The 26170-nt window shown below is 42.2% G+C and overlaps 1 protein-coding gene across 2 annotated transcripts in view; it reads left to right on the plus strand.

Moving 5' to 3' along the window:
* VTCN1 (V-set domain containing T cell activation inhibitor 1) overlaps nucleotides 1-26170 on the plus strand; it is a 63523-nt gene that overhangs the window by 31580 nt on the left and 5773 nt on the right. The window contains exons 2-4 of one of the 2 annotated variants that reach the window (XM_053890715.1): nucleotides 1659-1723; nucleotides 14076-14423; nucleotides 17292-17578. In XM_053890715.1, coding sequence (XP_053746690.1) covers nucleotides 1659-1723; nucleotides 14076-14423; nucleotides 17292-17578 — 700 coding nt within the window. The remainder of the gene's footprint in view (nucleotides 1-1658; nucleotides 1724-14075; nucleotides 14424-17291; nucleotides 17579-26170) is intronic. The other variant, XM_019457987.2, reaches the window with a different exon arrangement.

Consider the following 26170-nt stretch of genomic DNA (forward strand, 5'->3'; position numbering starts at 1 on the left):
CATTGGTGTGGGCGTGGGGAGCGTGCGGCTTGCCAGCAGTGAGACCGCGTGCCCGAGGACGCCTGCCTGATGACTTATGCACAAGGGCGGGCAGCGATGGGCGAGCTTCCCAGGAACCGCTTTGCCAACACGCCGGCTCCGACCTGGGCCTTCTTCTCTGCCCGTGTCACTCTCGACAGCAAGAGCTGGTAGCCCTCCAGGGGCATGGGTCCACCCGGAGAGCAGATGGCCGTGCCCCATGTGTGAACCCCCCTCCTCTTGGGAGGCAGCGTAGGAAGTAGATGAGTGCAGCTTCCAGAGATAGATTCTAATCCCAGCTCTGCCACTTAACGACAAGGTGAATTTCAGGAAGATGCTGAATCTCCCTGTGTCATTTCCTCATCTATAAAATGGGGATAATACATTTGTTTACCTCATAAGGTTATTGAAGAGATAAATGATATAATCCATGGATGGTGCCTAGAACAACATGTCTGCCAAGTTATTCTAGCGCTCGGCACTTGTAAACAGTACTGCCTTACTTTTCCCCCAAGTGTCATTTGTTAATTTGTTCATTGCAAACTGGCAGGATACATTTTTTTTAATGTTTATTTATTTTTGAGAGAGAGAGAGAGAGAGAGCGAGCATGAATGGGGGAAGAGCAGAGAAAGGGAGACACAGGATCTGAAGCAGGCTCCAGGCTCTGAGCTGTCAGCACAGAGCCCGACACGGGGCCCGAACCCACGAACCGTGAGATCATAACCTGAGCCAAAGTGGGACGCTGAGCCCCCCAGGCGCCCCTGCAGGATACATTTCAAGAAGTTAACAATGGTTGTGTCTGGATGACGGAATTGCAGGTCATTTTATTGTTCTATTAAAAAAAAAATACATTTGTATTTTCTAAAGTTTCTGTAAGAAATATGTAGTACTTTTTTTAATAAGAGGAAACAAACTCCCATTGAGGATCTTCAGGGTGCAGTGGACTAAGGATGGGTGAGTACAAGGGAAGATATGACCATTGTCTTTCGTGGAGTTTAAAGTCTATGGAGGGTGGGGCGCCTGGGTGGCTCAGTCTGAAAACCGTCCAACTTTGCCTCGGGTCATGATCTCATGGTTCACAGGGTCGAGCTCCACGTTAGGCTCTGTGCTGACAGCTCAGAGCCTGGAGCCTGCTTTGGATTCTGTGTCTCCCTCTCTCTCTCTCTCTGCCCTTCCTCTGCTTGCATTCAGTCTCTGTGTCTAAAAAATGAATAAACATTAAAAAAATTGTTTAAAGTCTATGGAAGGAGACAAGGCAGATAGATCAATGCTGGGCATTAATGCTCAGTGTGGGCTGAGTATGGAACCAGTCCCCCCACAGGTTGCACCCAACACCACAGAGATGCCCTCAGTTTTGTCCCAACGATCTTTTATGTGGTCTTTCCTGATCTGGAAATAGGACAGTAAGATGATACACAAAGTCACCGCTTTCATGACTCCCGGCGCCCCCAGGGACATGGGGATGGAATTGTTGAGACCCCTTCCAAAGGCTCCTATTCCTAGGAAGGGGCTTACGATGAAGAAGAAAGTTGAGATGCTTTCTGTGGCACCTCTGACAAATGACACACATGAACCCGGGTCACAAAGCAGCATGTCAAGTGAACTGAAGAGTAATTTCCTGTTTCTCTATCTCTCCATAGCATTATTAGCATCATCATTGTTTTGGCTGGAGCCATTGCACTTATCATCGGTTTTGGTATCTCAGGTATGTGATTTCTTGCGTTATCGTGATCCATTCACCCCTTACCACTAGGTGCCCGATTACTCAGCACAGTCGAATGGGAAGAGCGCAGGGCTTGGACCCAGAAAACCTCAGAGCAGAGCACTGCTTCTTCTACTTATGGACTCCGCTCTCTCCGAATTAGTCATTTAACTCCCCGGGCCTCAGTTGCCTCATTCGAAGGATGGGGGAATTAATGCCCAGGTCCCCAGGTAGTTGCGAGAGCCAAACGGGATGTGTACCAGGGTATTCTACCTACCAGTCAGCGCTGAAGGTATCTGGCGTCACAGGTAAAGGGCTACGGCGAGCCATTCTAGCAATGGTTGGCCCGGGTGGGTGGTTCCTTTGCAGTGAAACGTTGCTGAAGTGTTAAAGAATATCAGGTCCTTGTGCACAGGGGTCCTAGGTAGCGGGAAGACAGGTTGTGACTGCTGTTTGTGCAGGAACCTGACGCCACTGTGCGTGGATGGTGAGATTCCGAACGCAGCTGATGTCAGTTGCAGGAATAGTCTTCTCTCCCCTCTTCTGTGTGGACCGTGACTTGGAAGCGTCTATTATGGATGCCACTTTAATTAAAAACATTGAATGAGTTAGGCCACAGCTGTCTTCTCTGAGGCAAACTGTTTGCTCCATTTCCCTTAAGCTGCCTGACTCAGGCCAACATTTCTATTTTAACTTAGTCTGGGGCCAGGGCTGTCGCTTTATAACTTCAGTTTCTATAGTCCCAGCTGCCTGTTGTCTCTGTCACTCTCCTCTGGTGGGGATGTGCTGCCACCAAACAGGGGTTGTGGCTTAAGTGAAGAAAATGGTAGCTGGTACATGTGTTTGCCTAGAAAAGGCATTAGCACCTTTCCCCACTTCCTTGATCGAAAATAGGTATTTTGGGGGGCGCCTGGGTGGTTCAGTCAGTTAAGCGTCCAACTCTGGCTCAGGTCGTGATCTCGGGCTCTGTGGGTTCGAGCCCCGCGTTGAGCTCTGTGCTGACAGCTCGGAGCCTGGAGCCTGCTTCAGATTCTCTGTCTCCCTCTCTCTCTGCCCCTCCCCCACTCACACTCTGTCTCTGTCTCTGTCTCTCTCTCAAAATTAACAAGCATTACAAAAATATTTTAAGAGAAAAAATAGGTATTTTAGGGTGCCTGGTTGGCTCAGTCAGTAGAGCAGGATACTCTTGATGTTGGGGATGTAAGTCTGAGCCCCATGCTGGGTGTACAGATTACTTAAAAAAACTAAAAACTTTTGGGGCGCCTGGGTGGCGCAGTCGGTTAAGCGTCCGACTTCAGCCAGGTCACGATCTCGCGGTCCGTGAGTTCGAGCCCCGCGTCGGGCTCTGGGCTGACAGCTCGGAGCCTGGAGCCTCTTTCCGATTCTGTGTCTCCTTCTCTCTCTGCCCCTCCCCCGTTCATGCTCTGTCTCTCTCTGTCCCAAAAATAAATAAAAAAAACGTTGAAAAAAAAAAAAAAAAAAAAAACTAAAAACTTTAAAAAAAAAAAAGGTATTTTGTCTTTCATCCATTTTGATTGGATTATCTGCCTTTTTCTTTTTGATTTGTAGAAATCCTTTATATATTTTGGATGCAATTTGGTTATATGCATTGCAAAATCTCTTCTACTCTATGGCTTGCTTTTTCCCTCTCTTAATGATGTCTTTCAATGCGAGCAAAAGCTCTTAACTTTAACCTAGTCCATTTTATCCATCTTTTCCTTTATACTGGGGCTTTCTGTAGCCTGTTTGGTTAAAAAAATATTTGCCTATCCCAAGGTCATGAAGATTTTTTCCCTAAGTTATCTTCTAGAAGCTTTCTTATTTTACTTTTCTCATTTATATCTATTAACCATTCAGAATTAATTTTGTGTGTGGTGCAAGAGAGTGGTCAAGATTCATATGTTCCGTGTGGCTCTCCAGGTGATCTCGCACCATTTGTCAAAAATACTGTCCTTCCCCCACATCTCACCAAGTGCTATTTTTATCATAAATCGAGTATCTAAATGTGTATGGATCTGTTTCTGAGTGTACTAGCCTGTTTTATTCTAATATTCTTTTATAATTCATTTTCTTTTTATGTTCTCTCTCTACCTAGTCCTGATCTTGGGCATTTTATCTGTCCATCAGTCTGTGTGTATCTCTCTCTCCTTCTCTCATCTTAAAGCAGGTTTACAGGGCATTACTAGCTCGACAGTAGTTTTAAAAGAGCCACATTTAGGTTTGTCTCTGATTGTTTTCCTATTTAGTTTTGGCTTTTATCTTTATTAATGTCCCTCTTTCTGCTTCGTTTTGCTGTCTTTTCATTCTTTTTTCTAGTATCTTAAAATAAACACTTCTCAAAAGAGTATGTCCAGGAAAGCCAACATGGCCACCTGTGACTAAGCATCTGACTTTTGATGTTGGCTCAGGTCATGATCTCACGGTTTGTGAGATCCAGGCCTGTGTCAGGCTTCCCACTGACAATGCCAAGTATGCTTGGGATTCCCTCTCTCTTTCTCTCTGCCTCTGCCCCACTCACTCTCTCTCAAAATAAATAAATTAACATTTTTTAAAAAAGAAAGCCAATTAATAGCTTTTAGGAGATACTATCATTCAGCTTTTCAAAATGTTTACCAATTTACTCTTCACCAGAAGTGTATGAGAGATCCAGTGTTTCATGTCCTCACCAACCCTAGATACTGTAGAATCCTTTTGTGGTTTTAATTTCTATTTCCTGGTGACTGAGGAGACTGAGTGCATGTTCATATGAGCATCATAATGTTGAGTGACAGAAGCAGACACAAAACAGTACGTTCTATATAATTCCACGTATATATAGTTCATAAACAGGCAAATGAATCTCTATTAGAAAGGAGAATAGTGGTTACTACCCTGGGAAGAGTTGAGGGGGTAGCCTTTAGGAGGCAGCATGAGGGGACTTCTGTGGGATAGTCAAGTTCTAGTTCTTGGTATGGGTGGTGGTTACGTGGAAATGAAAATGTGATAATTCTGCAGACTGTACAGTTACGATGTGTACATTTTTATGTATATGTGTTGTACTTTAACACACTCATATAGGGGCGCCTAGATGGCTCAGTCAGTTAAGCATCCGACTTTGGCTCAGGTCATGATCTTGTGGTTCATGGGCTCAAGCCCTGCATCAGGCTCTGTGCTGACAGCTCACAGCCTGGAGCCTGCTTCGGATTCTGTGTCTCCCCCTCTCTCTGTGTTTCCCCCACTTGCACTCTGTCTCTGTCTCTGTCTCTCTGTCTCTCAAAAATAAACATTAAAAAATTTTAAATATATTCATATATACACACATATTACAAATATGTATTATAAAATATGTGTGTATATACATTGGGAAATAAAATATTGACTGATAAAGTGAATATTTTGAACTAACTTTTAAAGATATCAGTATATACATTTTGGTAACTTCTTCACTAATGCTTAATTAGCTCTTCCTTAGTTATAATTTACCCATTCTGGATCTTATACACCTCCTTGAATTAAAACCCTAGGCGCCTGGGTGGCTCAGTCAGTTGAGTGTCTAACTCTTGATTTTGGCTCAGGTCATGTTCCCATGGTCATGGGCTTCAGCCCTTCATCAAGCTCCATGCTGTGCAAGGAGCCTGCTTGAGATTCTCTCTCCCTCCCCCCGCCTCTCTCTGTCCCTCTTCCCTGCTCGCACACTCTCTCTCTCTAAAAATAAAATAAAATAAAATAAAAAATACACTGCCTTAAAAACAACAAAAACAACAACAACAACTCTAGTGTTTGTCCTGCATTCTAAATCTTGGTGACGAAACTTTTTTGGGCTTAGGGCTAAACGGCTTGGCATGACACCCCTTATGGAATTATCTTTTACTTGACCACCCTAGCAAGAATTTTCACATTGCCACAGCTTCCCTGTGACAGTCAACATTTTGCCACTCACACTTTTCCTATTGTATGACTACAACGACCTCAGTACTTAGTTCCGTCCCCTGAAGAGGATGCTCAGAGGGTACTCCCTAAGTGCTTTTTTGAACGGACAAGTGGATGGGTGCTTGGAGAAGCAAATACATGGATAAAAGCTAGTCTACCCAGTCCAGCAATATCCCACCAGTAATATTAAAACCCTACTGCCAATAAAGAGGTTTTCTGCCTCCGTCCTATTTCATGGGGTTAAAGCTGGTCATTTTGAATACAATAGGCTGTTTATGAATTTAACACTCTTTAGTTGGATTTTTCTCAGTTGCCTTTATTAAAACGCCCATAACCCTTACCCAAGAGCATCATATTATCACACTTTAGATAAATTCAATAAAATGTTAGCTGGCTTGGGGCGCCCGGCTCAGTCAGTTAGTGCCCGATTCTTGATTTTGGCTCAGGTCATGATCTCACGGTTCACAAGTTTGGGCCTCACGTTGGGCTCCACGCTGACAGTGTGGAGCCTGCTTAGGATTCTCTCTCTTCCTCTCTCTCTTCCCCTCTCCCCCCTGCTCTGTCTCTCAAAATAAATAAATCCACTTTAACAAAATGTTAGCTGGCTTCATACACAAGGCAGTGAAATTAAGGAAATGGCATTACGTAGGTGATGGTGATGATGATGGCAATATCTTTTGAATCTTTCCTATGTGCACCTCACTGCAATAAATAACTTTGCATACATTATCCAATTTACTATTCACAACAAAGAGGAGACAAGTATTATTCCTCCCTCCCAATAACTATCCACCCAAGGTTGCACGCAGCTAGCAAATGGCACAGTTGTGTTTCAGGCCCTGGTAATTTTCTTCCGGAACCCACACTCTTCCCTACCTCCCCGGTACAGATAATGACTTTCGTACAGAGTTGTGGCAGGGAAGGGTGTTTTCTGGTGTGCCTTGCAGGCATCATTCCTGAGACCGCAGCTCAGACATAGAGATATTCCTAAATACGGAAAACAATTCCACCTCTCCAACACTCTCCTGAGGTCACATATGCCAGCTCCTCATTGCCACCCCACTCCTGAAGAGTGGACCCCAGAACACATAAAATGCACGTGAGGTGAATTATTTGGAAGAGAGGTTGAGAGGCTCCCATTAATCCCTGGTTATAGGACAGCCTTTGTGGATGGCCCTTCGAGACGGGGGCGGGGGGTGGGGGCGGACGCCGTGGAAAGGTCCCTGACCCTCTGCAGCCCAGTCCTCACACTGTCACTCACTCACTGGATGACTTGGAACAGCTCTGGGTAAGGGAAGAGTTGAGGGATCAGACAGAGACGTTCTCATCTCAGGTCTGACACTGACTGTATGTCTTTGGGGATATAACTTAACTTTCCAGAAATGGTTTCCTCGCTGATAAAAGAGCCGTTGTGGGAATTCAATGAGAAAAGTGTTTGCGAAGTACCTGGCACATGAGTGTAATAAATGGCTGTCACTGTTATTTAGATTGATAGCATCGGTGCTATTAATAATAAATTGTTGTTATTAATGCATTTATATGGCACTTCTTAAAACTTCCGCAATTTCCTGGCCATGCCAGGGCTGGATACCTCCTCTGAAGTTAGGCCAGGGCAGGAAGCCACAGGACACGGTTTCATAATAAATACTCCATCTTTGGACACTGGCTAAGCCAACCAGGCATGTGCTCATGGCACCGAAACAGGAGACTGAACAAATTGTCTGCAAAGTATTTGAGAGGCATACAGATCTATATTTCTAGATCTAGGTCTAGATAACCTATCTAGATATCTAGATATAGATATAGAAATATAGATATTTTTTAATTGTAGTCATCTGAGAAACAGTTGTTGGCCTTTCTTACTTTCGTTTCATGGTTTTCAATCGTTTTTAATTTTACGTAAGGTAAAGATACCATCTTACTGGATAGGCTCTCTGTGTGTCTCAAGCTGGTCATGGATATAAGCCAAATGTGGTAGAAAGAGCACAGGGTTAGTTCCAGACAAGATTGTGTTTGATCCTGGCTCCACTACATGCTAGACAGAGCTTCGGCCAGCTATTTAATCCCATGGAGCCTCTTTATCCTCAGTCATAAGAAGGGCATAATGGTAATTCTTATCTTTCCTGGTTCTTACCAGGCTTAAAAGGAGTCACTATAACTGAAGCACTTAGTAAAGTCTCCCTGTCCTCCTGGTGCTCTGATCTGCAATCTTTCCAAATGATTCTAGTTAATAATGGTTATCGAAAGCATTAAGATTTAACATGTGGCAAGTCAGGTGCTATGTTAAGCTCTTTGCCTGCGCTGTATCCTTTAGACCTTTCAGGGATTGTCTGAGGGAGCTACTATCATTAACATCTTAATTTTAGGGGCGCCTGGGTGGCTCAGTCGGTTAAGCGTCCAACCTTGACTCAAGTCACGATCTCGCGGTTCATGAGGTCGAGTCCCACGTCGGGCTCTGTGCTGACAGCTCAGAGCCTGGAGCCTGCTTTGGATTCTGTGTCTCTCACTCTCCGCCCCTCCTCTGTTCATGTTCTGTCCCTGTCTCTCAAAAATAAGTAAACGTTAAAAAATTTTTAAAAGATGAAAAAAAAATGAAATAAAGAAGTTAGAAAACTTGCCCAAGATCACATATCCAGTAAGTGGCAGAGATGAGACTTAAATCCAGACAGCCTGATACCCGTTCTCAAACACCATATTCTACGGTGGCTTCCCACATTGTCCCTTCATCTAGCATGGCCCAGCATCCCTCCTCATTTCTTCTCACAGAAGCAGCCGTTACCCCCAATCCTGCTCTCCTCTCTGGCAAGAGGGGCACTCACATTGGTGCCAGCTTAAGCCTACGTGTTGCCACCTTTAAGCCTTATGCTATGGTGTCCATCCAGGTGGCTGGGTGTTTCCAGCCAATGCCGAGCAACCATTCCTGAAAGCTCCCAGTATGCTGTCTATGCTACTGGAATGTACAGAACTTGTCTTACTGAGTCATTTCAAAAGAAAGTTCATTTTCCAGGTTTTATCCAGTGGCACTGGACATTCCAGATTCATAATTTCTGTAAAGAAGTCTTGCCTTGTGTCACCTGTACCCTCACTTTCCAAGAGATTTCTGCTCCTACAGGGCAGGGCAATTGAATAGCACTCACCCAGTGTGAAAACAGAACCGCTTAGGTTTTGGCCTGCTTCTCTTTTACAGCTACTCTTCTCCGATGCAAACCAGAGCTGTCAGAGCAATTAGCCCTCAAGGGCTAGAGAATGCATTTTCAGTAAGTGGCAGGGCTTTCCAACTTTAAAGTTCAAATCTTAGAGGCCAGTGAAATTCTTAAAATCTGTGCCTGTTTCAATTAACAGAAATCTCTATCAATAGATAACCACCTCGAACCCATCGCCTGGAGTCCTTTTACCCTTTGGCTCACCAAATCACACAAGAGCCACTGGTGGTTAAGAGGCCTGGAGAATACTACCAGGCCAGATTGTGTTTCCTAAAACAATTGGCTCTTTGAGCCAATATTTGCTTGCAAGTTTGAATACAGATTTCTTTCTTTCTTTCCTTTCTTTCTTTCTCTCTTTCTTTCTTTTTCTTTCTTTTATTTTCTTCTCTTTTTTTTGAAAAGCAATATTTGTGTGCTATTGCTTGCAAATTAAATTTCCTTTAATCACTTTTAATCATCATTTATTCAGCTAACAAGCATTTATTGATTGCTTTCTGGGTGCAAAGCCATGGCTAGGTCCTCATGGTTTTTTAAGTTCTCCCTAGTTTTTATTCCTCCTCTTGATTTGATAAGGGAGGGGAGCATTTAATCGACATTATGCTCATTCCATCTGCCACATCTTTAATGCAACCTTAAATGGGCTAGAGCCTGCAGTGGGTCCCTGGGGCACTCCACACTTGCCTACTTTCAATCATTAAGTTCTCTAAGAGATATTTCAGCAAATTCTCTACCTTTGGGCTCAAGGCCAACACATTAAAATTAATTCGGTAGCACAATTACCAAACTAAGATATGTCATTACCATTTCATTCTCTCTATAAACTGTGTTAATCATGTATTTTTTCTGAAAAGTAATTTTTCAATTCAACTTTAATGGCACTTTATAAACTACAATCAAATTTATCCCTGCTCTAACATAGTTACATTTGCTCCATGATTATATTGAGAATCTCTGTATTTTCATTGCCTTCTTTTTCACTGGCTCACGTTTCCCCAAAATTTAGATGCGGTAATCCTGCTGAATATTCCTTATTCCTATAACCATTTTGGATAGTAGCATTATCTCATATAGTGCCTTGATTTCTACTTATTTCCATTCACTCATTCATGTATTTATTCAATGAACAAACACTATTTTTCTTTGTAGAAATGTAGCATTAGGCACTTGTCTTACTTTGTTCAGGCTGCCATAACAAAATATCATAGACTGGGTGGCTTAAAAAACAGAAATTTATTTTCTCACAGTTCTGGAGGCTGGAAAGTCCTCCCCAGGTTTTAGGTGGCCCCATCTCTAAGGCTACAATGGTAGTGGCCCTCTGGCCGATTGAAACACAGACAATGGCCCTCATCCTTTGAAAGGAAGGAGGCACACCCGATGATCTCTGCGCATCACCTTTAGATTGTTTTTCCCTTTTCTGGAAGAATAGCACATATTTACAGCTCTATGGTCTTGGCCTGCAGGATCTAAGAAATCTGACAGCCTTCCTTCATTTGTCTCATTTTTTCTATCCCCTTTAGTTTTTCTGTCCCCTGCTGGTGCTGTTGCTGCTGGTGTAGTCCCCATTTCTATTCCTGGCTTCTGCCGAGGTGGCTAATTAAACCTTTCTCATTTTTTTGCAATATGGATAGGCTGAGAAATTTCCAAATCTTCAAGTTATGGTTCTTTTTTAACTTAACAATTCCTTCTTCAATTCATCTCTTTCCTTTCTTAAATTTTACTATATAAGCAGTCAGGAGTAACCAAAATGCTCCTTCACACCTTTGCTTAGAAATCTCAGCTAGGGGCACCTGGCTGGCTCAGTGAGTAAAGCATCTGACTCTTGATCTCGAGGTCATGAGTTCGAGCCCCACATTTGGTGTAGAGATCACTTTAAAAATATACAATCAATTAATTATATACCCAATTCCATTACTTGTAAATTCAAAATTCCATCACTTATAAATTCAACTTTCCACGAAACACTAGAACATAGTTTAACCAAGTTATTTCCCACTTTATAACAGGATGACTTTTCCTCCAGTTTCCAATAACATGTTCCTCGTTTCCATCTGAGACCTTACCAGAATCACCCTTAACATCCATATTTCTAACATGCATCTTAAAATTCTTCCAGCCCCTACCCAGGACCCTGTTTCAAAGCACCTTCCACATGCTTACTAGTCTATTACACCAGCACCTCACTTCTTAGTACCAAAATTTGTATTAGTCAGGGTTGTCCCGAGAAACAGAACCCAGAACCAATTGGAGTGTGTGTGTGTGTGTGTGTGTGTGTGTGTGTAATGAGAGAGAGGGAGGGAGAGATTTAGAAAGAATTGGCTCACACAATTGTGGAGGCTAAAAAATCCCAAGATCTGCTTCATCAAGCTGGAGACCCAGATGGTTGAGTTCCAATCTGAGTCCAAAGGCTTGAGAACCTGGAGAGCCAATGATGTAGTTCCAGTCCCAAAACTGGCAGGCTCAAGATCCAAGAAGACAGTGTTTCAGGTCTAGCCCAAAGACAGGAAAAGACGAACGTCCCAGCTGAAAGCAATCAGGCAGTCGGAGTTCCCTCTTACTCAGGCTTTGTGTTCTATTCAGGCCTTCTACTGATTGCATGATGCCCCCCATATAAGGGGCGGGGGGGTGACCTGTTTTACTCCATCTACTGAATCAAATGTTAATCTTATCCAGAAACATCCTCACAGACGCCCCAGAATGTCTGACCAAATGCCTGGGCATCCCATGGCCCAGTCAAGTTGACATATAAAATCAGAGCATTATAGGGCTTACGAATATCATGAAGACAGTCTCCGTCCTTGAAAAGCTTACAAATGTGTGCCAGGGACAGACCAGACACAAGGTGGAGGGAGACAGCTGCTATAATAAAGGCAAGGGAAAGTATTATGGGAGAGTAGAGAATCTATTAATTTTGTCTTGGCAGATCAAAAGAGGGCTTCACGCAAGGGCTGCCATCTGAACAGCCTTGCATAGAAGTAGAATTTGGATAGCTGGTGATAAAGGAGAGGGGAGAACTATAAATTGTAGGTGTGAGATGAACAGGGGTGTGAAGATGCATAGTATAATGGTATAACCAGTACTACCCTGGAATGTCTTGGATATTAGTCTGTCAAGTAAAAATAATTGAAAAGCAAATTAAATCTTTAAAGCAGCGTTCAAGAAAATGCCAAGGCAGGGGATGGGGCCTGTTGCATTCATATAACGCACTGAAACTCCGTACAGTCGTCTTTCATAATTTCTCTCCCAAATCTCCCACGTGAATGGCCACTGTGCATGGCAGCTGCTCCCAGGTCTCACTTCCCCCACACTCAAAAGTCTGAGCAACTTCCTCCCAAGCCAGCCTGTGCACAGGTTTTTTTTTCCCCTGCCTCTTTTTCACCTAGAACTGTTCTTCTATCAGTAACTCTGTTCTTTCTAAATAAACCCATTGAGCTTAGCTTCTTCGGGTCTGTCCTCCATCCAGTACCTTCACCTACTTTCCACGAGCCAATTAGTTCCAATCCCTAATGGGCTAGGAGAGGTGAAATGCCAAGGATATCCTTATGTTCATAGCATTTACCTCTTGAATCTGAAAAATAGCATGCATACCTTGTGTATTTTTTCCAGTGAAAGCAGAAAATCAATAAATCACTTGATATACATAAATAGTAGAGACTATGGAAGGATGTGTTAGGAAATGAGACTGGAAAGGCAGCGATAAAAACTAATATCTATGGGGCACTTACTATGTGCCAACCAGGATTTAGCTTTGAAGGCCATGCTAGTAAGTCTGAACTTTATTTACTCCACAGCCTTTGGGAGCCGTGGAAGATTAGTGATTATAAAACTGATGTGTCCAGACTGTATTTTAAGGTCTACCCGTAAGATGAATGCATGTAAACTAGATTGGATGGAAGCAAAGATGAAGTGCAGAAATACCAACAGGGAAGCCAAGAAATGCTCAGGACCCATCAAGTAGGACTTTTTTGGCTCTAAGAAGGAGAGGTGTGCGCTGACTGTTTTAATACAACAAACAAAGCATTTGTTTAAAAGGTACTCAGAGATTGGGACAGGAACTAGACGTGGAACCCCTCAGGATCTAAGACAGCTCTAGGGGTGGAGGATTCTCTTCATCTTTCTCTCGCATGTTCTCTCCCCCACACTTTGGATCGGCTCCACTCTCCTCTTGGGCTCAAATGCCCCTCCCCCTCCTTCACTTCACAACCAACCACGGAAGGAGTCTCTCAAGAAGATTCGGTTAATAAGAGACTCTTAAGTACTGAGAACACACTGAGGGTTGGTTGGGGGTGGGGGAGAGGGGAAAGTGGGTGATGGGCATTGAGGAGGGCACCTGTTGGAATGAGCACTGGGTGTTGTATGGAAACCAAATTGACAATAAATTATATTTTAAAAAAGAAGAAGAAGATTTGGTTAATTAAATCACCCCTACAGGCATGCCCAGTCATTCAGTTGGCCAGTCCTTCACAGATTGCACAGGCTGTCCACTGGGCAAGTGGGGGAGAGGCAGTGGATATGTCTGGCATCATAATTAATATTTCTACTGGTGGTATGTTTGGAGGGCAGGGTGGTATCTATCTTAAGCCAAAAATCAATTAAATTAAGTACCATTCTTCATTACACCATAGCTAGCACTATAACCTTGACCAAGTCACTTATCTCCTCTTTGCTTTGGTTTCTTCATCATCCAAATGGAGATCAAAGTAACAGCACTTTAGAATCTAGCATTCTTCAGAATCACTAGCCACATTTAGTTAACGTGAGGTCTCACTTCTGTGCCACTTCTGGTTAACCAAGAGTAACAATACCTGATGTGTGTCATTGCAGTTTGCAAATCAAGTTCACGTCCATTTGATTTGATCCTCATAAGAACCCTTTCAGGTGGGGAAGACAGATATCATTCCCTCCATTTTTCTGAGACCCAGAGAGGTTACATGATTTACTCAAGCTCACACAGCTATTAAGTCAGAAAGCCAGGACTTGAATTCCCATTTCAAACTCCAAGTTCCGTATGTTCTCTACTTGTCACCTCTCAAGTTTGGGTTGCCTGTTCCAAAAAGCAGATCTGCTGTAGATCAAGGCTACTGTGTTCCTGTTCTTTCTATTCTTATGTCTTCTTTTTTTATGCCTCTCCTGTTCTTCTACATTTCTAATTTATTCCAGAAGTGTTTGGCCTTCAGTAATGAAGGGTTTGGTTGTAGACATTCCAAGACTTCCCTCAGCATTGACCCTTGCTTCCTGAATTGCAGGGAGACACTCCATTAGAGTCACTACTCTCACCTCCGCTGGGAACATCGGGGAGGATGGAATCCTGAGCTGCATTTTTGAACCTGACATCAAACTTTCTGATATCGTGATACAGTGGCTGAAGGAAGGTGTTATGGGCTTGGTACATGAGTTCAAAGAAGGCAAAGACGACCTGTCAGACCAAGACGAGATGTTCAGAGGCAGGACGGCTGTGTTTGCGGATCAAGTGATAGGTGGCAATGCCTCTCTGAGGCTGAAAAACGTGCAACTCACAGATGCTGGCACCTATAAATGTTACATCATCACCTCCAAAGGCAAGGGGAATGCTAACCTTGAGTATAAAACTGGAGGTGAGTCACTTTGGGGAAGAGGGAAAGAAAGTGCCCAAAGGTAGGTGCCCAAAGGTATTTGGGGCTAAAGACCATGGATGGCTGATGGAATATGTGTGCCCAAGAGTGACCAATAAGGTGAAGACTGTCTGAATTCTGCCAGCAGCCATCCTTGCTGTCCAAGACCCACAGCAACTCCAAAAATAGCCCCCTATCATATTAGATCTTAAAATCTTCTGTTCTGGACTCTAGTCTTTTCCAGATTTTCAGGTATATTCCCTGAAATATCTTGCCAAAATAAACGTGGTCTCTTTCATGGTAGCCTGTGTCATTACTAGCAAGAGAAACCTGTGATCTGGCCTGAGACTTTTCTACAAGAAGTAGGCCCTAGCCCAAGTCTGAATTCAGCACCTCCAGGGGCTTATGGCAGTGGAACCCATTTTAGGAAGACTTCAAAAGGAACTAATGGAAAACAGTATTGTCCTATAAACTCACTAATCCTCCCCCAGTGAAATCCACCCTTCCTTATCAACTCAGCTTGGTGAATTACTGTACAAGGAACTCAGAAATGTGCTGTAAGGAGTAAAAAGATGATTAAGAAAACTAGATGATTGTCCCCCGTCTTGAAGAGCTCTTTGTATAGAGCATATAGAGTTGAGGGCTGGGGCAGAGATAAGAAAAATGGGTAAATAACTATAATAATTGGTAAAGTGTATCAAATGCTTTAAGAGAAATACACAGTGATTTGGGGATTCAGAGGGAGAGAGAGAGATCACATCCAAATGCCTAGGGAGGGGACAAATAGGAAAGCCCCCATGGAGAATTTGGCATTTGAGAAAGGCCTTGCAAGATAGGCAGAAAGTATCCCGAGGTCTCCTGGCCTGCACAGGCCTTCCTTGGACACTTCATAATATGTGTTTATATTTGTTTGAGGCACAGATCTAGAGCCAGACCTGGACAAGTATAGTGACCTGGGCAAGGCAACCTGACTGGGCCTTAGTTTCTTCATCTTAAAATGGGGATTCCTAGGGTCATCTCAAAGGGACACTGGAGCCAACTGAAAGGGCTTCCAATGGCAAAGCTGGAACAGTCTGAGCAACCATATAAACAGCATGGTATTAAATTAGAACTCCAAGTATAAAATAAACATGTGAGTCCATACTTCTATAAATATGAGGGAGATGGCACCAACCTTTACAGATGAATTCCAAATAATGTATTTAGATCTCCCCACTCCTGGAGGTAGAGCTTAACACTTCCTCCCTCCCCCATGACCACACATAGTGTGTGTTTTTCTCAGGAAGTCCAGCTTCCAGAGAAACCTGCCTCAGCCGGGTGGTCAAAGTTAACCTCATCAGTGATAAGTCATGTTGATAGCATGCCTTCTGATGTGACATGATGAGAAGGATACTCTTCCTCCCACAGTCTTCCTTTCCGAAACCCATAGCACCAATCTAATCATGAGAAAAACATCAGACAGATTCCAAGAGAGGGGCATCCCACAAAATATCTGACCAATACCACTCAAAACTGTCAAGATCAGGAAAAACATGGAGAGACTGAGATACCGTCACAGGCCAGAGGAACCTAAGAGGACGGGAGGACCAAATGCAATATGGGATGCTGGGGAAGAAAAAGGACATTAGTGGGAAAACTGGTGAAATGCAAACAAAGTCTGGAGATAAGTTAATAGTTATGTACCAGTGATGGCTTCTATTATAACTACATAATAGTTATGTACCAGTTATGTACCAGTGATGGGTTTCTCTGGCACATTTTGACAGATGTGCCATGGTTATTTAAGATGTTAACATTAGGGAAAATGGGGTGAGGTGTATACAAGATCGCTGTGCTATCCTGGCGACGTTTCTGTAAATCTAAAATTATGCCAAACTTAAAAGCTTATTTTTAAAATGGTGATAATAGATATCCTTGTAACTGTTGTGAGGATCAAATGAAATAATGTCTGGAATTTGGTACCTGGCACAGAGAACACCCTCAATAAATGGTGGTTCACTGTCATGTACACTCAGTTCCTTACATCATCTCCCGGGAGCTCATTCCCTGCCTGCTGGGAGGGGATGAGTCTCATCTCCCCTGCTAGATGGCAGACTCTTTAAGGGCAAGGCAAGGTCTTTCCTTGTACCACTCACTCAGTTCCAGCACAGTCCCGGGCGAAGGAAAGTGCTAAATAACTTAATAAATTATATCCTGGCATAATAAGCGTTTTACAGTCAAAAGTCCAGGACTTAACATTTTTCCATAAGTATCTTTCTGCCTGAATATTTGAAGAAGCTAGTCTTAATTTCCAAGTTCATTTACCTCCCCAAGAAGGAGAACTATCTTAGAAGGAGACAAATGCCTGCCTCTACCCCTGGACACCAGGGCTGGAGAGGCTCCACCCAAGAAAATCTAAACCACCATGATGGGAAGGCCTGTGTATGGAATTTCTGTGGGCGACAGGTGAATGCTGTTTGTTTTTTCCTTCTCCTTCTCCTTCCCCACCCTAACTTTATCCTCCAGGCAGAAAAATACATAAAAAAATCCAAGAGGCTTCACAGGTACCTGAGAAAATGCCCAATTTCCTTAAGGGATACACTTTCTGGTGATCAACTTTATCCTTTATCTTTAAAGGGATAAACTGGAACTCATCTTAGTTGGAGAGATTTACCTGTTATAACAATGATACCTAAAACTTAGGTCTTGGCCAAAGGGTTGTGTAAATCTTTACTGGAAACTACTATACAATGGGCCATGCACAGACAGCCCACTGGGGAAGTATTGAGTCACTTCGGTGGTGGAAATGACTGTGTTTTTAAGACCTTGCACTTCAAAGGCTATATTGTTTTATTGCTATGACCTTGACATCTGCCCCTTTCAATCCTGCAGCCTTCAGCATCCCAGAGGTGAACGTGGACTATAATGCCAGCTCAGAGAGCCTACGGTGTGAGGCTCCCCGATGGTTCCCCCAGCCTACAGTGGTCTGGGCATCCCAAGTTGACCAGGGAGCCAACTTCTCAGAAGTCTCCAATACCAGCTTTGAGCTGAACTCTGAGAATGTGACCATGAAGGTTGTGTCCGTACTCTACAATGTCACGATCAACAACACGTACTCCTGTATGATTGAGAACAACATTGCCAAAGCCACAGGGGATATCAAAGTGACAGGTGGGTTTCTCCATGCTTTTTGTACACTTTTCGTATGGGTTTATTGGGGGTGAGAATCAAATCTGAATTAAAATCTAATTTCTTTAACAGATATATTATGTATCAGGGAATGGAAAGCTCTAGAGTCCTCTTCATGGAGACCTTAGCCACAATTATAGTTGGGACTGCATTACATAAGAAGAAGCCTAACACAAGACAATATTTATGGCATATAGGTCAAAAATTGCAATGAGGCTTCATCTTATATGCCTTCTCACTGACTGGGGATGGTTCCCTGGAAAGCAGTATTTAGGAATCTGTGGCCCTAACTCAGTAGGTCTGCTTTGGTGAAGCAATGAGGAAAATGACAATTATTTGACATCTTTGACATATTCAGCTTTGACATATCCAGCTTTCCTAACCTGGGTGATCTACATGCCTAACCCCCCAAAACTGATTTGGTTCTAGCCTGCTTTTGAGAAGACTTTTTTAGGGTCTGACTTAGTCTTATTCAGCCCATCTGGGACTGGCTCATGATCCTACTAACACTGGCCTGGGATTTATCTGAAAGCTCTGGCATTAAGTGGCCTCCCAGGCTGACACAACCAAGACTCAGAGAGGCCCAACGTGCTAGTTTCCCTGTTTTCATGCGCGCACACACACACACACACAAAACCTAGGGTTGAGCTAGTGTCTAGAAAATGCACAGACTGGATTATGACTTTTAAGACCGTCCCTACGGCAGCTGAATTAAAAATTCAGTCTAGAGTGGAAGGCGTATGTCAGGAGAACTGCTGTCTCATATCCAGCCCAGAACCAGTGGAATACCTTGCACATTTAAGAGACCTATCAAGAATGTTTGCTGAATTTAGCAGATCCTGCACACCGAGAAAACTGATTTGAGGATTAACACAACAATCTGCACAACCTGAACCACAGAACTCAGCAGGTACATGGAACAGAGAGGTGAACCGGGGGAGAGAAGCCATGGAGGGCAGGGAGCTGTTTTTCCATCCAGGGAGATGATGGAGAATACGGGAAAAGCACTCCCCCTCAAAAACAGCTGGACAGAAAGCGGAAAAGTGGAAACAGCCGCAGGGACTGAACTGAAAAGGGAGAAAGGAGAGGAGAGGGTTTAAATTCCATTAAGACTATAAACAGGGAGCACAGAGTCTGCAACTCCGCAGCTGATACCTGGCGGTGCTCCGGTGGGAAGGGCGAATCCCCAGGAGTAGAGTGGGGTCCGGGGCTCTTCGGGCCACAAGGGGAGAGGCGGTTCCCCTGCTGGGAGGACATTCGGTAGAGGCTGTGCAGCCACCCCGTCCCAGTGGACCCCGGAGAACAATCGTATTCGCTGGTGCTGGAACAAGGTCGCTGGGGGTGAAGCCAGATGCGGGTTGAGATTTTCCATAATCTCTGAAACGCTGCTGCCACCCGATCGCGGGAACTTTCTCTGGGGCGGCTGGCACCCAGCCCAGCCGCAGTCTCTGGGCGTCAGCAGCACAGTCCCGCCAACGTTCCTGGGGGCGGCGGCACCCGGCCAGTGCTCGGTGAGACCCTCCCACAGAGAGGTGGATCTGGTCAGAGCCGCGGTCCCTCGGAAGTGAGGGGTCGGGAAACACAGTCTCATCTGAGATAAAACTCAGGAGGGAAGTGCCGCCTGGCACCCTGATGGCTTGGTCACGCAGGGTATAAAAGCGGGGAGCCGCCGGAAGCCAGAGACAAAGGATGGGTGCGCGACAAGAGACGAGGTAGCTGGGTGACGCCATTTTTGCCCCTCCCACGCATGCGCATATACACACCTACACGCGCCACAACAATCCACCCTGGTAAGCTAAGCAGCACCATCTAGTGGAGAACGGAGCCATTACACTGAGCCCCGCCCAACTGGGCCAACCTCGCTCTTCGGGAACATGACAAATCTCTCCACCTACTTAGTTTACGGACTATAAAGTACTTCATAGTTTGACTTCTAGGGGAAAATGGTGTAATTTCAATTGTATTTCAGTCTGTTCACTGGTCCATCTATTCAATTTTTTTTCCTTTATTTTTCTTTCTCTTTCTCTTTTTCTTCTTTTTCTTGAATACAGAAAGAAAAAAAATTTATTTTTACTTTCAATTTTTATTAAAAATATTTTTTTTTAATTTTTTTCTACTATATTTTTTAGTCTTGTGTAAATTTTTTCAAATTCTATTTTACTTCCATCTTATCATTTTATTCTATCTCAGTGTATTCATTTTTTCAAATTTTCAAACGATTTCTTTTTTTTTTTCTTTCCCCTTTTTCCTCTAATCTATCAAGCCCCTTTCAACACCCAGACCAAAACACACCTAGGATCTAGCACCATTTATTTGATTTTGTGTGTGTGTGTTTGTTGTTTTTAATTTTTTAACTTTAATTATTTTTAATTTTAATTGTTTTTAATTTTTTTACCTAATTAATTCCTTTTCTCCCTTCAAAATGATGAAACAAAGGAATTCACTCCAAAAGAAAGAGCAGGAAGAGACAACAGCCAGGGACTTAACTAACACAGACACAAGCAAGATGTCTGAACCAGAATTTAGAATCACGATAATAAGAATACTAGGTGGAGTTGAAAATAGATTAGAATCCCTTTCTGTGGAAATAAAGAAGTAAAAGCCAGTCATAATGAAATAAAAAGTGCTATAACTGAACTGCAATCTTGAATGGATGTCACGGCGGCAAGGACTGATGAGGCAGAGCAGAGAATCAGCGATCTAGAGGACAAACTTCTAGAGAATAATGAAGCAGAAAAAAAGAAGACTAAGACAAAAGAGCACGATTTAAGAATTAGAGAAATCAGTGACACATTAAAAAGGAACAATATCAGAATCATAGGGGTCCCAGAAGATGAAGAGAGAGAAAAAGGGGTAGAAGGGTTATTTGAGCAAATCATAGCAGAAAACTTTCCTAACCTGGGAGAAGACACAGACATCAAAATCCAGAAAGCACAGAGGACTCCCATTAGATTCAACAAAAACCGACCATCAACAAGGCATATCATAGTCAAATTCACAAAATATTCAGGTAAGGAAAGAATCATGAAAGCAGCAAGGGGAAAAAGTCCTTAACCTACGAGGGAAGACAGATCAGGTTTGCAGCAGACCTATCCACAGAAACTTGGCAGGCCAGAAAGGAATGGCAGGATATATTCAAAGTGCTGAATCAGAAAAATATACAGCCAAGAATTCTTTATCCAGCAAGGCTGTCATTCAAAATAGAAGGAGAGATAAAAAGTTTCCCAGACAAACAAAAATTAAAGGAGTCTGTGACCACTAAACCAGCCCTGCAAGAAATTTTAAGGGGGGCTCTCTGAGGGGAGAAAAGACTATATATATATATATATATATATATATATATATATATATATAATAGAAAAGATATAAATATAAAATAGAAAAGACTATTTTATATATATATATTTTATATTATATATAAATATATATTTTATAACTATATATTATAATATATTATATTATATTATAAATATAATATTTTATATTATATTTTATATTATATATATATATATATCTCAAAAGCAACAAAGACTAGAAAGGACCAGAGAACACCACCAGAAACTCCAACTCTACAAGTAACATAATGGTAATAAATTCATATCTTTCAGTACTCACTCTAAACACCAATGGACTAAATACTCCAATCAAAAGATGCAGGGTAACGGAATGGATAAGAAAACAAGATCCACCTGTATGCTGTTTACAAGAGACCCACTTTAGATCTAAAGACACCTTCAGATTGAAAGTAAGGGATGGAGAACCATCTATCCTGCTAATGGTCGACAAAAGAAAGCCAGAGTAGCCATACTTATATCAGACCATTTAGACTTTAAAATAAAGACTGTATCAAGAGATGAAAAAGGGCATTATATCATAATTAAGGGGACTATCCACCAAGAAGACCTAACAATTGTAAACATTTATACTCCAAATGTGTGAGCACCCAAATATATAAATCAATTAATCACAAGCATAAAGAAACTCATTGATAATACCATAATAGTAGGGGACTTCAACACCCCACTTACAACAATGGACAGATCATCTAATCAGAAAATCAATAAGGAAAAAAATGGCTTTGAATGACACACTGGACCAGATGGACTTAACAGATATATTCAGAACATTTCATCCTAAAGCAGTGGAATATACATTCTTCTCCAGTGCACATGGAACATTCTCCAGAATAGACCACATACTGGGACACAAATCAGCCCTCAACAAGTACAAAAAGATCGAGATCATACCGTGCATATTTTCAGACCACAATGCTATGAAACTTGAAATCACCCACAAGAAAAAATTTGGAAAGGTTACAAATACTTGGAGACTAAAGAACCTCCTACTAAAGAATGAATGGGCTAACCAAGAAGTTAAAAAGGAAATTAAAAAGTACATGGAAGCCAATGAAAATGATAATACCACAGCCCAAAACCTCTGGGATTCAGCAAAGGTGGTCATAAGAGGAAAGTATATAGCAATCCAGGCCTTCCTAAAGAAGAAAGAAAGGTCTCAGATACACAATCTAACCTTAAACCTTAAAGAGCCGGAAAAAGAACAGCAAATAAAACCCAAAACCACCAGAAGACAGGAAATACTAAAGATTAGAGCAGAAATTACTGCAAAGGAAACAATCAACAAAACTAAAAGGCAACCAACAGAATGGGAAAAGACATTTGTAAATGACATATCAGATAAAGGGCTAGTATCCAAAATCTGTAAAGAACTCACCAAACTCCAGACCTGAAAAACAAATAATCCAGTGGAGAAATGGGAAGAAGACATGAATAGACACTTTTCTTTTCTTTTCTTTTTTTTTTTTTTAACATTCATTTATTTTTGAGACAGAGAGAGACAGAACATGAACGGGGGAGGGTCAGAGAGAGAGGGAGACACAGAATCTGAAACGGGCTCCAGGCTCTGAGCAGTCAGCACAGAGCCCGATGCGGGGCTCGAACTCACATACCGCGAGATCGTGACCTGAGCCGAAGTCGGACGCTTAACTGACTGAGCCACCCAGGCGCCCCTAGACACTTTTCTAAAGAAGACATCCAAATGGCCAATAGACACATAAAAAGATGCTCAATGTCACTGCTCATGAGGGAAATACAAATCAAAACCACACTGAGATACCACCTCACGCTGGTCAGAGTGGCTAAAATGAACAAATCAGGAGGCTATAGATGCTGCCGAGGATGTGGATAAATGGGAACCCTCTTGCACTGTTGGTGGGAATGCAAACTGGTGCAGCCACTCTGGAAAACAGTATGGAGGTTCCTCAAAAAATTAAAAATAGATCTACCCCATGACCCAACAATAGCACTGCTAGGAATTTACCCAAGGGATACAGGAGTGCTGATGCATACGGGCACATGTACCTCAATGTTTACAGCAGCACTTTCAACAATAGCCAAATTATGGAAAGAGCCTAAATTTCCATCAACTAATGAATGGATAAAGAAGATGTGGTTTATATATACAATGGAATACTACTTGGCAATGAGAAAGAATAAAATCTGGCCATTTGCAGCAACGTGGATAGAATTGGACAGTGTTATGCTAAGTGAAATAAGTCTGGGAGAGAAAGTCAGATACCACATGTTTTCACTCATATATGGATCCTGAGAAACTTAACAGAAGACCATGGGGGAGGGGGAAGGGGGGAAGTTACAGGGAGGGAGGGAGGCAAACCATAAGAGACTCTTAAATACTGAGAACAAACTGAGGGTTGATGGGGGGTGGGAGAGAGGGGAAAGTGGGTGATGGGCATTGAGGAGGGCACATGTTGGGATGAGCACTGGGTCTTATATGGAAACCAATTTGACAATAAATTATATTTAATATAAAAAAAGATTAGAGCAGAAATTAATGCTATCGAAACCCAAAAAAAACAGTAGAACAGATCAATGAAACCAGAAGCTGGTTCTTTGAAAGAATTAACAAAATTGATAACCCCCTAGCCAGTTTGATAAAGAATGTTTGCTGAATTTAACTGAATAAATCATATTTCTGTCAGCTTACTTTTTAATTTCAAATTGTAAATATGAAAAAGCAACCTGTGGCATGGGAGAAAGTATTTGCAAATCATATATCTGATAAAGGGGTAGTATCCAGAATCCATGAAGAACTTCTACAACTCAACAACAACAACAAAAATCAAATAACCTAATTAAAAAAATGGACAAAGACCTTGAACGGACATTTCTCCAAAGAAGATACAAACAAATGGCCAACAAATGTATGAAAAGATGCTCAATATCACAGATCATCAGAGAAATGCAAATCAAAATCACATATCGCCCCACAACCATTAGAAGAGCTAGTATCAAAAAAAAAAATCTCAGGAAAAAACAAGTTTTGGTGAGGATGTGAAGAAATTGGAACCGTTGTACATGTTGATGAGATTATAAAATGGTGCAGCCGCTCTAGAAAACAGAATGGAGATTCCTCAAAGAATTAAAAATAGAACTAGCATGTGATCTAACAATACCTTCTGTATATATATCCAAAAGAATTGAAAGCAGGTTCTGAAAGAGATATTTGTTCACCCATGTTCATAGCAGCATGATTCACAATAGACAAGAGATGGAAACAACCCAAAATGTCCATAAGAGATATATGAATAAACGAAATGTGGTGCATACATGCAATGGAATATTACTCAGCCTTAAAAAGGAAGGAAATTCTCTCACATGCTGCAAAGTGGATACATTTTCAGAATATCATGCTACATGAAATAAGCCAGTCATAGAAAGACAAATCCTCTATGATCCTACTCATATGAGATATCTAATGGAGTAGTCAAATTCATAGAAATAGGAAGTAGAATGGTGGTTACCAGCAGCTTGGGGGAAGAGAAAGGCAAAGGGAGTTGTTTAACGGGTATAGAGTTTCAGATTTGCAAGATGAAAAAGTTTTGGAAGTCTGTTTCACAATAATGTGAATATATTTAAAACTACTGAACTGTACATTTAAAAATGGTAAATATGGTACATCTGTGATATGTTTACCACAATAAAAAAAGTATCTAACCAAAAAAAAAAAAATCATACATATGAGAAAAAGAGAGCTCTTCCGCCATCCTGAGGAACAAATTGGTGACTGTAGTAAATAGATGCTCTTAGTTGACTGCAACAGAAAACCAGCTCAAACAGGCCTAAGGTAAAAGGGAAATTTAATAAAAGAACATTAGGATATCTTGTAGAACCAAGGACACAAAGTGCGATTTGGCTTCAGGAAGTGCTGGAACCAAGAATTTAAACTCTATTGGGATTGTCAATTCTCTATTCTCTCTTTACTCTCTAATTTGGTTTCTCTTGTTTTAGTCTATAGGGCAGAATGTGAGTGCCAAGAGTTCCTAGTTTAAAAGTCTCTCTCACTCAGTAGAGTAACCAGAGTGAGCCTCAATCCTTCAGTCCTATCCTACATTCTCAGAAAGGCTCAACTTGGGTCAGCTGCCCACACACAGACCAATGGGATAGTACCTGATGGAAGGCCTTCCTAGAAGGAAAGGGGGGAATGAAGCATTGGGCATTTAGAACAACGGGTGTTAACACCAGTATCTCAGTTCAGATCTCAATAAATATCTCCAAACTGTGTAACTAATGCCTTCTGATAGAAAGGACAATAACTGAACAAACCACAGAAATTGAGCACACGTTTTATTCTGTGAGCAGATTCTTTTTCCACACGTTTATTGAATGCATTAGGACAAGTGTCCCATGTATCAGAACTAGGACTGACTACCATATGACAGCATGACATAGCTCAAAATTCAGAAAATTAACACAATTCCTTCTTGCCATGTACAAGGTAATGACTCCATACATGTTTTTATTTTTTTAATTTTTTTTTTAACGTTTATTTATTTTTGAGACAGAGAGAGACAGAGCATGAACGGGGGAGGGGCAGAGAGAGAGGGAGACACAGAATCAGAAGCAGGCTCCAGGCTCTGAGCCATCAGCCCAGAGCCCGACGCGGGGCTCGAACTCACAGACCGTGAGATCATGACCTGAGCCGAAGTCGGACGCTTAACCGACTGAGCCACCCAGGCGCCCCTCCATACATGTTTTTAAACAATCGGATGAGACCATGAAGTTTATATCCTGTGTTCTCTGACTATACTGCTAATTTAGGGCATTCATTCAGCAAGTATCTATTGTGTGCCAAACATGTACAAAGCAGTTTTTTAAGCCCTATGAACCACTGAGATGAATAACACAAATGTCATGAGAGGTCAGTCACAGTGTAGACATGGCGTCTAGGGGAAAGCGTTGTTAATTATGACTGTGGCTCAGTAGATGAGGCAGAGTTCAAGCTAGGCTTTGAAGGACAAGAAGAATGGTTTTGATAGAGTAGGAAAGTATGAAGTCAGGAACCTATGCCAGCGGTCCAGGGGAGAAACGATGAGGGCTTTACCTGGGGCAGTGAGAGTGGAAAGGAAAGAGGAAGAATTAAAGGTTAATGAAAAAAAATGATCTTGGTGACACAAATAGGATGGACGACAGCAAGAGCAAGTCAAAATGCATCTGATATTTCTACCCAGCTTGCTTAGGACGTTAGTAATGCCGTCGACAAAAAAA

The sequence above is a fragment of the Panthera pardus genome, unplaced genomic scaffold, assembly GCF_024362965.1.
Source record: "Panthera pardus isolate Hobbes unplaced genomic scaffold, ASM2436296v1 HiC_scaffold_11, whole genome shotgun sequence".
NCBI classification, from domain to species: domain Eukaryota; kingdom Metazoa; phylum Chordata; class Mammalia; order Carnivora; family Felidae; genus Panthera; species Panthera pardus.